This window comes from Dreissena polymorpha, chromosome 9 (genome assembly GCF_020536995.1).
Source record: "Dreissena polymorpha isolate Duluth1 chromosome 9, UMN_Dpol_1.0, whole genome shotgun sequence".
Lineage (NCBI taxonomy): Eukaryota > Metazoa > Mollusca > Bivalvia > Myida > Dreissenidae > Dreissena > Dreissena polymorpha.
Window position 1 is genome coordinate 97,631,207 of NC_068363.1, and position 17,495 is coordinate 97,648,701.

The 17,495-nt window shown below is 35.5% G+C and overlaps 2 protein-coding genes across 4 annotated transcripts in view; both read right to left on the minus strand.

The window, feature by feature from the left end:
- Positions 1-586: 586 nt before the first annotated feature.
- On the minus strand, positions 587-7,878 carry LOC127845764 (uncharacterized). 3 transcript variants are annotated; one of them, XR_008033382.1, is made up of 7 exons: positions 7,677-7,875; positions 6,124-6,421; positions 5,908-5,979; positions 4,503-5,363; positions 3,636-3,767; positions 3,043-3,364; positions 587-1,378 (listed from the first exon to the last, which is right to left on the minus strand). XR_008033382.1 is itself a non-coding variant. In XM_052376893.1 (7 exons), the coding sequence occupies exons 1-6, from the start codon at positions 7,749-7,751 to the stop codon at positions 3,637-3,639; spliced, it is 1,371 nt and encodes a 456-aa protein (XP_052232853.1). In that variant the 5' UTR covers positions 7,752-7,878; the 3' UTR covers positions 587-3,364; position 3,636. The 3 variants fall into 3 exon arrangements, 2 of the variants coding, with proteins under 2 accessions (XP_052232853.1, XP_052232852.1); XM_052376893.1 differs by having other exon boundaries at positions 587-3,364; positions 4,503-4,830; positions 4,897-5,363; positions 7,677-7,878; XM_052376892.1 differs by having other exon boundaries at positions 587-3,364.
- A 6,594-nt stretch (positions 7,879-14,472) lies between these two features.
- Positions 14,473-17,495, minus strand: part of LOC127846299 (cartilage acidic protein 1-like) — a 31,062-nt gene continuing 28,039 nt past the window's right edge. Inside the window, exon 7 of the mRNA XM_052377467.1 lies at positions 14,473-14,700. Within this exon, the coding sequence (XP_052233427.1) occupies positions 14,528-14,700 (173 nt within the window). The 3' untranslated portion in view covers positions 14,473-14,527. The remainder of the gene's footprint in view (positions 14,701-17,495) is intronic.

Below are 17,495 nucleotides of genomic sequence, written 5' to 3' on the forward strand. Positions count from 1 at the left end.
GAACTACTGTATTATATATATTGTAGAACTGGATTCGTGACGGTGATATTGTCGTGGTGGACAGAGGTTTCCGCGACGCTGGTCCGCTACGAGCCGATTTGGGTATCACCATGCACATGTCTTAATTTATGCCGAGAGGATCCACCCAGCACACGACGGAAGAATCAAATAATTCTCGTCTTGTTACCAAGGCATTTACACAGTAAATCATATTCTGTCAAACGTGTGTATCCCACTCTGGTGTATTTGTCCGTTTGTTTTGCTCTGTAAATGAGTATTTTTTCTTAGACGCAATGTTTTTTGTAAGATAAAGCGGTCTTAATAGTATAACTATTAATTATACAATTTTCACATTGCAATAAGACACTCCAACCCGTTTTGCAATAAAATACTTGCAAATAAATTTGCGATGATTTTATTGCAAAACGGGTATTACGCAAAACGGGTTGTTGTAAAATCAAATTGCAATAAGACACTCCAACCCGTTTTGCAATATATTTATTGCAAAATGGGTTTATTGCACATCGGGTTGTTACATACCTCTCATGTCAATCTAGAACTGAGAAACACAATAAAATCAAAAACATTTATTTTTTTATTAATTAAGATTCAAAAAGTTAAATTAAAATTATTTTTTTTAAATAAATTTGTAAAGCCCATATAAGCCTTGTCCCAAATACACACAGATGACTAAGGCTGTCCCAGATCGTCCCTGATCGCCCGGTTATTGATCCATTAAAATCCGATGACTTTTTTTAGCTCTTTAAGCGTCTACGGTCTTCCAAAGACGTTCAACCCGGTGACAACACCGGATCCACAATGACCAGTCCGTACCTACACAGAAGCTTCACCTAACAAACACAGCGGCAACACGGACTGTCCCGGCAGTGGTACGTTCTATTTCGGACCAACACTGCATAGACACGTAGTGCCACGGGTAAACACGGAATCTTCACGGACCATCCCGGACTTTTACGACAATGACGCGGACAAACATGGCAGCGATACGGAACAATCACGTCTGCCCCGGCGAGATAATAACTTTAATAAAATTAAGTTGATTTCCGATGATTCCATCAGTCTGCAGATCTCTAACGCTTAATATGGAATGCTACTTTTTACATTGAAATGTTTTAAATCGATATGACACTTATGACATATGACATAACATTTTCATTTTTATTATTATCACACAGAGCATAATAGTCAAATGCTATTATCAAATGATGTTTCCTCCTTAAATTTCGTAAAATATTAGTCCGCATACTATTGTTCACAATTATACCTAAATTACAATAAAATGACATGTTCATAGACTATTTTGTTCAATCACAATGTTCACATCATGTCGTCCTGCCAGGACACAGAGTTTCATCTGCTGAAAAGTAGAACGGCATTGATGCGTCGTCGTTAGGTAAATATTAAGGATCATGTAGAAACAACACGCCTATGTCGATGGTTGCCTTCAGTTCACTGTTGTTGAACACTTGAGCATGACAGGCTGATCTATTGCTGCCTACTTCAACGCAAATGGATATGTAGCAGGTATTGACAAAGGTCATATGTATTATAGAATGGTAACCATTGTAGTTGTATTGCAAGGGAAAATCACGCTGAGGACACTGTTTGCAGGTGTGCTAACCTATCACAGCGCAAGCACAGTTGTGCAGCTGCTAAGGGTCGCCGAACTGCTTGGCGATGTTCTCTCATTCATGTTTTTGGTACAGCGAATTAGTTCATCAATACACTCTTTAAGTATCGCATCGCAGACCGGATGATGGTCTTGGAGTTGGTGTTGTGTGCGAAGCCATACATCAGAGAGTGGTGTCCCCAAATGCTAGGTACCGCAATGTTATTGCCAACTTAATTCCAACTGACAGATGCTTTTTCGTAGCTTGGACTTCTTCAGCTTGATTCTGTCTCCAATGCGTATCAGAATGTCTTGGTATGTCTGATTGCCCATGCGCAGGAAATTAAAGAAGCCATTGGCGTCTTCTTCCTTATGTTTTCCATCAACGGAGCGTATTGACCAAGGTCTGGACTTCTAGGTCAGAAAATGGCCTACCAAAACAATAGTCCTAGATCAATACTCTCAGCTGTTGAAGGAACCGAATACAAAAGACGTCAATGGCTTTTTTGGTTTCCTCCATGGGCTATTAGACAAACCAAGAGATTCTGACGCGAAATTGAGACCGATCCAAGCCAAAGCAGCCAACCAAGAGAAGCATCTGTCAGTTGGAATTAAGTTGGCAATAACATTGCGGTACCTAGTATTAGGGGACAATAACCACTATCTGATGTATGGCTTCGTACACTGCACCAACTCCAAGATTATCATCAGGTCTGCGATGTGATACTGATAGAGTTTGTTGATAAACACCTTCGCTGTCCTGAAAACATGAATGGGAGAACATCGCCAAGCAGTTCGACGACCCTTACCAGCTACACAACTGTGCTTGTGTTTTGGTCGGGAAGCAAATCGACATACAATGTCCTCAGCGTGATTGATCCTTGCACTACAACTACAAGGGTTAGCCTTCCGTAATCCAAAATCACACCTGCTATAGATTCATTTGGGTTGAAGTAGGCAGCGATAATTCAGCCCGTGGTTTTCAAGTGTTCAAGAGCATAAAACCATCATCAATGAAATGGTGTGCCTGTTTGCCTGATCCTGATATCTTCATTTCGCTATGGCCATAAAAATGCGAGTGCTGTTGACGAGTTGGACAATTATCACAACATCAAACCAGGACAATGACAAAACGAAAACACGCTCATAGATGTGTTTTCGGATATCTTTGAACGCAATCAAAACGGAAACAAATAATCAACGTGAATATCGTCGGGCCTACTTCAGCTTAGAAGCCAGGTCTATGTCCAAAATTTAAGACATGATATGATACTTATATGTGCAAGATTTTATGCTGTGTGATAATAAGAAACTGAACATATTATGCAATTAAGAGTCACATAAAAATGAAAAGTTTCGAGGATACACATTCGAGATCTGATTGTAAAATAATGGATTCACCGAAAACCAACCTGATGGTAAGTGTCTCTGCCGTGTAGTTCTGAGTGTTCCGTGTTGTTTGCGTAATGCTGCCGGTATGTCCGTGTTTGTACGTGTGGCCGGTTAGGTGCCGTGTTGTCACCGACGTTATGATCTTGGTAAAACCTTTTACGCTTAGAAACCAACCAGTCCACGGATCGTCCCGGATCTAGATCCGGGTGTATTCGTGATGGTCCGGAACTGCCGTAGTCAACCGTGCTTATATGAGACTGGGGCTTAATTTAAATGTCTAAATGTCGACGTCGGGAAGGTGAAGGCTGGAGCTGTCCCGGCAATCAGGTACTCCAATCATCTCTGAAATACATTAAAGGCCACATTAATACAGACCATCGTTAAATATATTCGTATTTACACGCCCAAGCGATCATAATAGTACATGTATATTTTAAGTTTTAAATAAAAAGCACATTATACTACACAATTTAAACATATCGCGCAATATAAATATAAAATAATGCAATGCAACCGATGAAAAACGAATGTACTTTATAATTGTTTTTTGTTTTTTCAAATGCTTCACGCATTAATTGTACATGAGTACTCAGTTCGAATGGACCACGCGTACCTTAGAATTCCTTCACTGTCTTTGGTGATCTGCGAGCCTTGACGGCGGACGTTGGGACCATCGCGGAGTGGTTAACGTTGTCAACGACATCCATCTCAAACAGACTAGCCTTCACTGCGCTCTCGGCAAAAGCTGAAAATTGGTGCCAAACAATGTCAACATTTTTAAGTCGATGCAGTTTCACATGGTAAAGTGGATATGGTGTACACCTCCCGACCGTGTAATCGTAGATGCGATCCCCACTTATTGGTCTCTAGATCCTTCCGAGCCGCGTTCTTCGAAAACTGGGCTTAATACATTTGCGTTAATTGTCGTCCCGGTTTTGCCAGTGCATTACGCATCGACAAATGAGGGACGACGCGTTTTGCTTTTATGGAATTTTACGTTCAAATAAGTTTATTCTTAGCTACAATCCAGTTCAGGCGAGAGTTACCTCCCAGATAAGCTAGTGCAGTACGCACAGGCTAAACTGGGACAACACTTCACGTACTCGCATTAAGCCTAGTTTTTCCAAACCGAGGCTCCTTTCTAAGACACGGAGCCCCAAGTGCTAGTGCTAGTGCTCCAAGTTGTGCAAAGAGCTGATAGGTTTCTGGGCATGGGCCTGAACTTCGATGTGATCAAGCACATCTATAAAAATGACATTCATTTATGCATGTTTCTGATATAAGTTCCTAAACAATAGGTGGAAAAAATACTAGTTATATGTAGAAATAAAAGTGTTTTTTTTGTTAATTGTATTTGCCCTGGCAGGAAATATACAAAGAACTAATGTCCAGTTTGTTATTTTTATCCTTCGTTTAAAGCAACACAACAGTATGTTTACCATCAATAATTTCATCGCATAAGTATGCCAAAAAATCTTACCGCTTAACAGGCTTGAAGATACGGAAACGTTGTCGGTTTCCTTGACAACCTGTTCGTAGCTGATGTCGAAATTGTCGCCCTGTTCCTTCAGGACGATATCGGATGACGCCTTGATGACGTTCATGGCGTTGGATTCTTTGATGATGTCGGTATCAATGACAACGCGTTCGTTGGTGTTGTCTGTGTCAATGACAACGCGCTCGTGGGTGGTTTCGGTATCAATTACCACGTGTTCGTTGGCGGTGTCGGTATCAATAACAACGCGTTCGTTGGTGTTGTCGGTATCAACGACCACGCGTTCGTTGGTGGTGTCGGTATCAATCACAACCTGTTCGTTGGTAGTGTCGGTATCAATGATCACGCATTCGTTGTTGGTGTCGGTATCAATGACCACGTGTTCGTTGGTGGTGTCGGTATCAATGACCACGCGCTCATTGGTGGTGTCGGTATCAATGACAACCTGTTCCTTGGTGGTGTCGGTATCAATGACAACCTTTTCGTTGGTGGTGTCGGTATCAATGACAACATGTTCGTTTGTGGTGTCGGTAACAATGATCACGCATTCGTTGGTGGTGTCGGTCTCAATGACAACGCGTTCGTTGGTGGTGTCGGTAACAATGATCACGCATTCGTTGGTGGTGTCGGTATCAATGACAACGTGTTGGTTGGTGGTGTCGGTTTCAATGACAACGTGTTGGTTGGTGGTGTCGGTATCCTTGATAACGTGTTTGCCGGTTGTTTCCACATTGCTGTCGTTTCTCTTCAGTAAGTTCTCCGCTGACTCTTTCATTAGGTACGTAACGCTGGCTTCCTTGATCAGATGTGCCACAGAGTTGCGGATGACTGTAGTCACGAATTCATCTAAATGAAACATAAGAACAGTGTAATTATACAAGAAGTTATTACAAACATAATGCCTTTGATTTTATTATACAATCGATGATATCGTCGATTATTTTAAACATCAACAACAACAACATCAACAACAACGAGGACGACATTAATAATTAAAATAATACTAATAATAATACTAATAATACAACTTCTGCTACTTCTACTACTAATAATTATAACAATTACATAAATTAAAATAATTATGATAATAACACAAAATAATAATAAAAATAATAAAAATAATAATAATGAAAAATAATGATGATGATGATGATGATGATGATGATGATGATGATGATGATGATGGTGATGGTGATGATGATGGTGATGATGATGTGATGATGATGATGATGATGATGATGATGATGATGATGATGATGATGATTTTTATTATTATTATTATTATTATTATTATTATTATTATTATTATTATTATTATTATTATTATCGTTATTATAGTATGTAGTCATAATACTAGCTTATTAATTAATAATTCATGATTTTTTTATACCTAGTTCTTCTTCCTTGGAACGGGTTGGAGTGGGTTCGTGAACAACGGCTTTGATTGTGACCTGGCTTGAATCTAGAGGAAAACATTTTGTTATAATGTAAGTCATAATGCCAAACCTGTTGTGAACCCCCCCCCCCCCCAAAAAAAAAAAGCAAGAAGTAAGCCTTAATATTATCGATCCAAAATCTATTTAGAATTCTTAAAAGCGATTCTTACCGCGACAATTTGGCGAAGAGTTCCGGTTGTTTTCGTTGTTTGAATTCTTTACAACTTGAGTCCGTTGAATCTCGGGACTTGCTTCTTCAACATACAAGGAGGGTTGATAACCATTAGTTGATTTCTTGACGACCTTCTTTTTAGGGACATTACTGTCCGCTGCAGGCTTGGACATCTGTTTCGTGATTTCCATATCTCGGGTTCCAGTCTCATTGTGAAGTTGGTCGGCACGCAGGTTTCCCAGATGCTTGTTGTCACGAAAAAACTTCCGCTTGAAGTCATTTTTGAATTTCGCCATCTGATAACATTTTGTTAATTTTAAGTACATATTCATTAAATCATCGTTTATAATAAAAAATATAAATGAACATCAAATCGAAGCCCGGGAACGCACATGTTTTGTAACTTCTTATACACTTAATTAACATTCGGCCTCTTTCTGGAGCAACGGGGCCTAATGCAAGTGCATTGAGTGTCGATCTAGAATAGCCTATGCAGACGGCACATGATAATCAGGTACGTCACTTTTCACCAATTTGGATTTTGCTAAGAAGGCAATTCCTTTAAAAGAAATATACCATAAAAGCGGTACGTGTCGTCCCTGATATGACTGTGTGGACTGCACATGCTATTCTAGTTCGACACTACGTACATGCATTTAAACCCTTTTTCCGGAACTATGTTCAATTATTTTTAACAAAAGCAATTAAATCGGTAAAATATTGCATAGTTTCTATGCATGCGACAGCATGTGATGCATTTTGAGTACATCGAAAAATCGCGTACATTTCTTAAAAGCATATATTTTCTAGCATGCATCGGAGAATTTTGGTGCCCAATGGCTTTACATATTTTCAGTTTGATTGCATTAAATCACAATGTTTAATTTATGCCTAGTAGACTCTCCCATCCTTCTAAATTGGATCAATTCATTTCCAAAGTAGGGATGTCTAGTATATTTATTTCTATATTAAGAAAATTTCTTACAGAAATTCCTTTTAGCAAACAGCGCAGACCCTGATGAGACGCGGCATCATGCGGTGTCTCATCTGGGTACACACTGTTTGCCAAGGCTTTTCTTCTAGACGCTAAGCATAAATGGGTTAATCAATTGTCCACACATCATCCGGTTCCCCAGTTTAATTCATTCAGTCACAAAACTAAAGCAAATGAACTTTTTCGAGCATTAAATGAAGGAAAACTGACAACAAAGCGATGATAACATATATAATACAAATACAAATATTCAGTAATGCAATTTTGAGTTGCGTTGAAACATTCCATCAATGATCATTATCAAGTCCATCTTGCGCTTTCAAACAAATAAAGATATTCACAAGCCTTTGCAAGACTCAATACAAACTAGTGAAACTTCAATGCATACAGTCTATAGTTTCGAGCAAAACCCTTGGTATTCTCGATATAAGTTTAATATATGAACACAACATGGCCTAGTATTATGAAACAGCAAAAGATGATTATACCCATTAGTCTTAAACAAAAAAAAACGAATCTGGTAGCAAACAAGCGAGTCAATTTGTTTAAGACATTACCCTGGCATTCATCGACTTCTTAAATTGCACGAACCACCGGTAGCTGCCGGGCGGTAAACATCCTGACTTCCCCATATTTGTGCAGTTGGTGTATGTGTTGTTCAATGCACTAGCAACGACGTGAAATGACGTCACAGTGGAAGTGACGTTTGCTGTAATTGCGTTACACGTACGCAAGTATTATATTGGATAATAAAAACGGCCTAAGCGTCATTTATTGAAAATAAAGTAATTTAAAGTAGAATAACTTATTTTATATCTGGAAATAAGAATATTATGTTCCGAAAACTACATCGGAAACCATAAATAATTATTATATAAATTCTATCAGGCCCAATAATAATTTTTCTTTGTCATCTCCAAATATTTATGATAGGAAGGTCGGCCAATGTTTTGTAAGTGAACTTTTTTAGTATAAAAAAGTTGTTTTCCACTTCTACAAGGTTATTAAGAGACAGACATCTTCCAAGTCGAAATTTACCACATATTTCATTATGTTTAAAGTTATTGTTACGAATATGATAGGAAAAAGCAAAATTTTCGAAACCTCAACCTCACAAAAAGCTTTGTGTGAGCCAAAAAATGGGTTCGGTCGAGCTAGTAAAGCAAACCACTTATTGTTGAAAAACTTACTTCATTATCGCGAGCAAATTATAACACAATTTCAGTTGTCCTTAAATTAAAATCTTTGTTGCAAGAAACAACATAATTTTGCTGATCAAACATTTTACTTAAAAACCCTGAAATTCTGAGCACAAAAAGGTTAAGCTCGTCACTTGTTTTAGTCACTCGTTGATATAAATGTATAGTTTAATTAATGACTAGTGAGGATCTCTTCATACATTCCACCATATAATTATGTATAGAGCTTTGTATTTATTCAACTTAAGGTAGTGCATATCCTTCCTAACTTTAGATTGAGATTTTGTAAATTAGTGTTAAAATGTATTGGTTTTAAACCAAAATATGAATAAAGCACACAAATATTGAATGTCTACAATGTGTTTATGTTATTCTATCCGTCTTTAGCTTTAAAATGATATATAGTTTGACCATATTGTACCACATTGAATGAAGAAAAACCAAAGCGAAGTTTTAATGAAAGTTATCCCTCCTATGAACCTTAAGTCTCTTAAATTGTTTTGCAATTTTTACAGTTGCAAAATTGTTCAACCACCCTCATTCATTTCGCTTTTTATCAAGACAATGTACTTGTATGAAAATAAGGGTATGTGCAAAAATACCCGTTTTATGCTTTAACAAATAAAGTTTGAGAGTTCGTTGTTTTTAGTAATATCATATTTTTAACAATTTAATTTTAAAAAGTGGCGCATAAGTTACATTATGCTCAAACATTATGCCTTAATAAAGAGAAAAAACTTTTGACTTTTTTAATCACTGGATAGCTTATTGTTTTTTAGGCATATAAACGGAGTAGTATTTAGATTGCACGACTGAACACAGCAAAGCATTCTTATATAATAATGCATATCATGGTGGGAATTTATATATCAAAACAATAAACTCATACCAGCTATTCTTATATTGGCTTTGTTTTTATAATTTTTCAAAGAACTGTATGTGAACATTGCTTGCTGAAACTGTCGAATAATAACATTACATCTATTAAAGGTTAAATCTCGTTAATATTTTATGAATTTGTATCTCCCTTACAGCCTTAAAATTTAATCGGATATCACAGCTTTAAATTAATAACAATTACTAGGAATATGGACGTAAATATCTGAATAAAAATAGGTTTTAACCATTAAACAAAAATCATTTCCCTCTTGCGTGTTTATATACTGCACCAATTCTGTTTTAATCTAGTATGTACATGAATTTTTCTTATTGCCTATAAGCAGACCATTTATCGCATATTTAATAAATTCAAAACATTATTCATAAGTTAATACAAACATATCAATCGGCTTTAAAATTTTAATGGAACCTGTAAACAATTAAACCTTGGCCATCGCTTTGGAAAGATAAATGCATAGCATTTGGAATTTACATGGAAAAAGACATGCCGATCATTTAACCCAGAATTTATCTCAAAACACACACATTTAAACAAAAGTTAACCCGATTGCAATTAAAAAATGAAAACCATTGAAAAAGAATATCACATACAATGTACATTGATTCACTTTATAGCTTCTCGATGGCTGGATATAAGCCAAAGATGTAGATTAATTCTGAATTGAAGTTTACTAAACATCAACAACATGGCTTTTTGTCACAAATTTTAAGGACTAACCGGGTAATTACCAATAATGTTTATTGAAATGACACTGTCAACTGTTTATCTTTATTGTTTCATGATATGTTTGATCACGTCTCTTTCATCCATATTCTCACCGAAAGTAAAACATTGAATAAATGCTTTTGATATTTTTCAATTTATTAAATCTCTAATATTTTAGAGGCATAATACAAAACAAGACTTAACAAAAGAATGAAACAACTGAACGAACTAATTTCGGCTTCAAATCATACTGCTGACATTCGTAAAGTAAACCAAATATAGCCTTTAGGGCTTTCCCGATCAGATGTTCTTCGTTTAAAATGAAAGTAACAGGTTGTTTTTGCAACGCATAGGAATCTTGATCATTCAACCATGTGTTGATGCAATTCAAAGTAAACGTTCCGGGTATTTTTTTCTCAATATTTTTTTGTAATTTCACAGCACCTACATAACTGCCGGGTTGCTTAGCATTAAAATAGTATTTTGAAAGAATACGCTCCTTTTGTAATTTATTCATGGTAAATCAATATTTCTCGTTTATTTATAAACATTGGCAATGTGCACTATACGAAAACAACTTTAAAAATGAACAAAATGCATACTTCATTGCATTTAAAATATTTATTGTATACACATAGTGATCTCATTACAAAACATGAACAGTGCATACTTTTATATGTTAAATGTGATAAAACACTGATGAGTACAGATCGCGGTGGTGTAGTGGATGAGGTGTCCGCCTAGCGATCGGGAGTTCGTGGGTACGAACCCCGATCGGGGTGCGTTCCATTAACTCCTCCATAGACACCTTGTACTGGTTCTTCCCAGGAAACGGACTCGATAATGTCCCTCTGCCTATAATGCTCGAAAGAGCGGTTGGCAGTATACAAAGAAGAAAAAGAAAGAATGTTTTCTGAAATTTATTTGTCAACAAACATGTGCTCTTCAACTCTCTCAATTGTCCTCCCCTCTAAATTCAGCAAGACTGGAGGAGTATTTCCCCTTACATTAGCAATCAGATAAAAGAGTATTTCCTCTTACATTAGCAATCAGATACAAGATTATTTTCCTTTACACTATGAATATCAAATTAAACTGTACAAAGTTAATATTATAAACATTATAACATTACAAAATATCAAGCATTTGTCATCAATTTAAGGTAACAAGCTTTTCGAAGTAATACATTGAGAAATATTAAGGGTTACACCAAACATTGTAGCATTTCCGTTAGCATAAATGTCACATGTCTATATTTGCTTTGTTGCTTATTTTACAAAATGACGAAAGCACATTATTTTCTAACGAAAATTGCTCCGTTCGATACAATAAAACCAATGATGTTGTTTTCATTTCAGAAGGCTTTCATTGCGTTGGAGTGCATTGAACGACATCATGGCATAGAAGAACATACCCGGGAATAATACCAGCAGCAACGAGTGTAAATAAAGCTATCCTTTTCATCATGTCAGTTCTACACTTCACGTTTTTTGTAAAAGTTCGTTCTGGATATTTACATTGTTTATATCATACACAAAAGAAACATTCCCATCAATATTATCAGGACACTTCATTTCTACTAGAAGATCAATCCTTGACTGAATAATAACGTTGAATTACTGTGTTTTTATATCAGTTACAGCGAAACAATCTGTCTTCTTTCCGTGTAATTGTAATCACCATTTTTTCATCTTGGCTTTCCATTGATCCGTTTTCATAATGGCTAAAACGTCTTTGCTCTCTATAACTCGTTTGTGAAGGAAACCCATATCTGGGGTAATATTCGAAATAGCCATCATGTTTTCCCAAGAACGTATTATAGCATTTTCATCAATTTTCTACAGAATACACTTTTTATCACCATTAAAGGAACTCCATATAAGGAACAAACACAATCGAAAGTTATACTGGTTTTATTTACATCCGTACTCGCTAAGCATACAAAACAGTCTGTCTGGTGTACATGCTATCAAAGAGGCATTCATGCCGGAGGCGTGTCCTGCAAGTAGGCGTGGCCAGTGCAAGCTACACCACAATCCCTCCTTTTTTCAAACCAATTAATGCATGTCTACAAATACATACTCTAAACATAAACCCATACATTTACAAATAATTCATAATAACAAATTACACCATGCATTTATCAAACAATCTAAACTTAATTTAATCAAAACAAAACATCACAAATGAAAACATTTTATCAACTAATTGCTATCTTGATAACCTCCACGCGTGGCTACAAATGTGTGTTAGACTGGTCTCGTCCGTTTCAATCGATCGTTTTTAGATAATATACTCTAATGAATCCTCGCTTCACTTCTCTTTTGTACTCGAAATTACAAAAATGCGATCGGTTTAAAGGTGTAAGTGTAAATATACATCAAACGCTGAGATTTAAGTCTCTTGACTAAATTAACTACAAATTACACCCAATTATTGTAACGCTTAAGTATGTAAACCACGTCAGGTACATTTAAATGCTATTTAAGAGCCGGGGGTTAATATTTATTTTGAAGTAAAAATGGAAAATGCTGTCATGTTTAAACTCCTATTCATAATCACCATTATATTATTTCTAGTTCAATCAACATAACAACTCATGAAGTTTATTGAGTAAAAGACGCGTGCTTATTTATACTAGCGGACTGGCTCGAAAATGCTTAAATCGAAGTACACGAAAGTAAAATGACGGATGAAAAGATAAACAGCCTAATCCAACGACACTATTTAACATGTGCATGCATACTTGTACCTAAACGATCTTATTATAACGCATCAATATGGCGGATCCATCCTATATTAAACCGACGGAAGTCGTCAATATAGCGGCAATCATTCAAACCGCAAAAATGATCGCTCATCAAAAGTTGAACCGACTGAAATCGTCAATATAGCGGCAATAAATCGAACCGCTTAAATGGGTATCATATACCAAACCGACGGAAACTGTCAATTAATCGAACCGCCCGCTAAAATGCTCACTTATCATATATCAAACCGACGGAAGTGAAACCGCCGACATTCTTACTCATCATATATAAAACCACCGGTTGTAAACCGTCAATATGGCCGCCAAACCGCCAACATTTTTACTCATCATATATGAAACCGCCAAAAACCTACGGTTGTAAACCGTCAAGATGGCCGCCAAACCTATCAACCAATCAGAAGGCCGATCTCACTCCATTACAACCAATCAGAAGGCCGGAACAGGCATAAACCGTCGTACCGCCAAAACAAAATGGCGCTGAAACACCTACTTTTACCCTACTTGTATTCGCAAGAAACTGGATTTTCTGAATAAATAAAAATATATAAAATAATGGTATACGTTATCCGTATATTTTGTTTCTAAGTATTACAGTATTTAAATACTAATTCATTTTTCAAACCGTGATTATGTAAACAATATATCATAGTCTGCAGTCCAAAACGTAGCATAACTAAAGATTCTATGCGGTAACGTATTATATAGCCAACATGTAATCCACTAATAATCAGACACTTTTTATTTGCAGCCTCCCATAGAAATAGTTGATAGTTGATAATATAGCCATCACAATTCACATGTTGATTTAACGAACGAAACTTTAATCGAGATATTCAAATTATAAGATACAAATGGCAGAGAGCAGGCTTCTGGTATACATTGTAGTTGTTGATATTGTAAATTAAAAGATGGCAACCAACGATGCCAACATATCATTCCAATTTGATTAATCAATATTTGTGTTCAATGTACATGTGTCAACGAGAAAAATCGATGAAATCATTTGAAGCCGACGACGACGTTGTCACATATTAATTACAAAATGTAATTAGAGTTGACACAATCATTATGAAAATCCGATATACAAATTTCTTACAACACTTCTCATAATTTGTTCTACGTATTCGTTGTCTATTATTAACTCATGATATAATAAATACACATTATACACAACTATAAGTAGTATTGTGACGTGATTACTAACCCCAATATTTACCTCAGATGGGCTCCAATTATCGGACGTCTTTCTTTAACCTTTCAATTAGCCACGTCCAAAATAATCTTAAAACTGAACTGAGAAACCTCAATCACGTTCCTAATACTACATTTTAAATAGATGTTCTCTTTACAGTATTTACGAACAAATAAAAACTAATACAATACTGCTATAAATATTTAACATAAGACACATAACTATTGTTCATTAAGTAATATAATCATATTATCTGCAATATAAACAAATGATATATAATACAATTATGAAAATAACCGTGCTTTTGTAAACTCTCCAATAAGAAACTAGGAGGGAGATTAAAATACAAAATACAGCCACATATACTGTAGTACAGTACTTCTTCAGTGTTATCTTTGAAAACATTATCTTTACACCTATAGTAACGTACTGTGAAGGTCCTGTTTTCTTATTGCCCAACTGAATGCAATAGTTAAAATGTTATTTCACAAACGTGCATGTTCGCGTAATGCCAGTCAGCGTCGTCAAGCATACCTCCATAAAACAATGCGTACTTGTTAGTATGCTGATCATGGTCATTCTCAAAAGGAGAAGGAGACATTAGAACACCAGACAACCAACGCCATACGCCGCTGCTTTCCTTATATGCTCCTAGCCAGAAGTCTTTGTGCTGCATCAGCGTCTTGGTTCTGTCTAACAGGGACGGCGATTCCGCACTCACCAATTTCCAGCCTAACCTTTCGCAGTTTTGCTTGGACTGGAACCAGTCTAGGCGATCCGGTATACCAACGAACACTTTGTCGTTTGGATAAACCTTCAAAAAATAAAACATCAAGTTTTGTTGGAAATGCTTCTTGTTGATCCATTGACAATAAATGCAAATGTTAAATGTGCTTGCAGAAACTTGGGGAATAGATTGTTACAAAAATTCTAAGTAAACGGTAATGACAATGGGGTATTTCTAAACACTTGAACTCAAATACAACGAATTCTGAAAGCACAGACGCCAAAATCGTGTCGACCCAAATCCTTTAAAAATAAATCAGAAATATTTATTGCACAAAATAGCAACGCAAAATATTGAAAACTGCCAGAATGGAAACTGAAGATTGAAATTCGCCACATAAAATGTTCATAGTAATCCAAATTATTTACGTTCACACTGGTTATGATCAAAATCGAAACCATTTGTAAAACGATACTGTCGCGAAATTTTACAGTCATCTGACTTTTTAGCGATTTTGACAATCCATTCGCTTTTGCTGCTCTCAAAGAGCTGGAATTCTATGGAGATACCCTTGCTGTTGTCAGTTTTATCAACAACCTTATCTTTATGTACTCAGAAAAGGAATCTTATATCAAAAACAATATTTACATAATGTGTGTGCTAACTGAAATTATTTGGCTTTATTTCTGATGTTTATGTTGATCCACCTTAAATGATTGAGCCCAATTAATCACAAACAAGTTAAATTAGAAAATAGTAAAGTACATCGAAAGAGAACTACTCCATAAGGTCCCTTTAATATAATTAAGACTTTGATACTGTTCATTCACCTCTTTGTCTCTTGGCCAAAACCCGTAGATTTTAAATGATTTTAGCGATACATTTTTAACAATTATGTGGCAGGGTCCTTTCCATATCAAAGCAAAGGTCATAACATTTTTATTTCGCGTGGCCATAAATGTATTTATAACATGTATACAATCATCGTTGATATGACAATTAATATAGAACAAAGTGACTTTTTTCTAGAAAGTCTATATCTTTTTACACACAATGTAATGCAGGCAGATCAAACGCAATTTCCGCTATGACAAAAACAACAACAAAAAACCAATGCTTTTTGGATCGTTGTTACATCAGTATATTATGAATTGGTTACAATAATTTATATCGATCCTGTTGATAAACTATACGATATTCCTCTCTTTTTCAACAACCTCTTTTAACTGAGCAATAAATATTTTTTTTTTAATTGGTAAGCTATGGTATTCAGTATATTTAAGATAGATGTTATTACAGATATTGAACATGTGTTGTACGTGTACCTTTTATTCTAGATTTATGCAATAAGTCATTATAAGTCGTGAACAAATGGAACTCTGAATCACCCCCCCCCCCCACCGCCCACATGCCAAACAAAATGAGATAAATTCTTTTCAGATGATTTCTTACAGAGGAAAAGAGTAGGAAAGGATTTAAAATGAATGATAAATATATTGAATTGTAACAAACTAGGATTATCCACAAAATTATGAGAACAAACTCTTGCTTTAAAGGGGCATTTTCACAGATTTTGCATGTTTTGAAGTTTGTCATTAAATGCATTATATTGATAAATGTGAACATTAAAATTTAAAAGCTCCCGTAAAAAAAACAAAAATACAATTTTAAAAGGAACAAAAAGTAGCTCGCAGCAGGGCTCGAACCAGTAACCCCCGGAATCCTGAAGTAAAAACGCTTTAGCCAACTGAGCTATCCTACCAAGCTACATAAGATGTGCATTTTATACGTTATATAAGCAATATTCGTAGTTTCACAAATTTAAACGACAACAGAACTCTCGAAATTATTCAATCGTTTCGCGTTGCAACGCTTTATATTTTTTAGGTTTTAAATCGTCAAAAGATCTATATAATGGCTATATTAGACCATGGCAAATGCCCAGTAATACTGTTTCCTCACAAATATCATGACTAAACCGAAAATTTGCGAATCAGAAACAACTTTTTTCAATTTTGTCAATTAACCAAACCGTTAAAAGATCCCTTTAAAATTGGGCTTGTTGGATAATAATACGTGCACTTTTGAATAATGTCAGAAAAGAATCAATTACTCTGGATTTTATTCAGGAAGTGTTACACCGTACAGATAATTATTCAAGACACGCCCTATAGCTTTAAATCGCAGATATATAAATAGAAATAAACTGCAAAATGTTACTTCTGTGGATTCAAATGTAAATGAAACTGGTTTAAGCTTTTCAAGCAAAGAAACGCTCCCAAATTGTCAGAGCCTTATGGCTAGCCTACGATTGGCCTAGAATATTTTATGCAAACACAACAAGTGAATCAAATATATATTTTTTGGAGAGTGATAAGACTAATATGCAGTTCGTAAATGCATGAAAATCTAAAATAATTGATGTTATGCCAGCAACTCCCATTTTAAATGAAACTTGAAAAATGTATCTAATTGGTTAAGCTTTTTTGTTGTGTGCATATTGGATTCATAGTGTAAAACTGAACTCGTTGTGTAATGTTTCTTTAAAATATTAATGTAATTTTCATAAGTTGCATATATTGGGTTTATGCTATTTGAATTTTGTTATCATAGTTAAACTGTAAATGAAAATCTAAAACCCTTTTCATAAAAGATCACTTATTGTATTTATGTCATAAATATCAATAAATATTCCTGGGAAAGTATAAGAAAAGGTTACACAATTTAAAAGAAATCTAAATATATACAGTGTGTGTATCGATAGCAATATCCCTCATTAAAACACATTACAAATGGTAAAATAAGTCTACAAATGTACATGTCTTTGTAAATTAGATTAAACCTATTTATTTGAGCTCAAGCACATCGAAAGCCTAAGGCTT

Bases quoted from the DNA above. Each gene is read 5' to 3' on its own strand.
- LOC127845764 (XM_052376892.1), bottom strand. From the start codon at position 7,751: ATGGGGAAGTCAGGATGTTTACCGCCCGGCAGCTACCGGTGGTTCGTG. The intron at 6,422-7,676 runs GTAATGTCTTAA...AAATGTTATCAG, and splicing joins AGAAGTCGATGAATGCCAGG to ATGGCGAAATTCAAAAATGA. The intron at 5,364-5,907 runs GTATAAAAAAAT...TGTTTCATTTAG, and splicing joins TTCCAAGGAAGAAGAACTAG to ATGAATTCGTGACTACAGTC.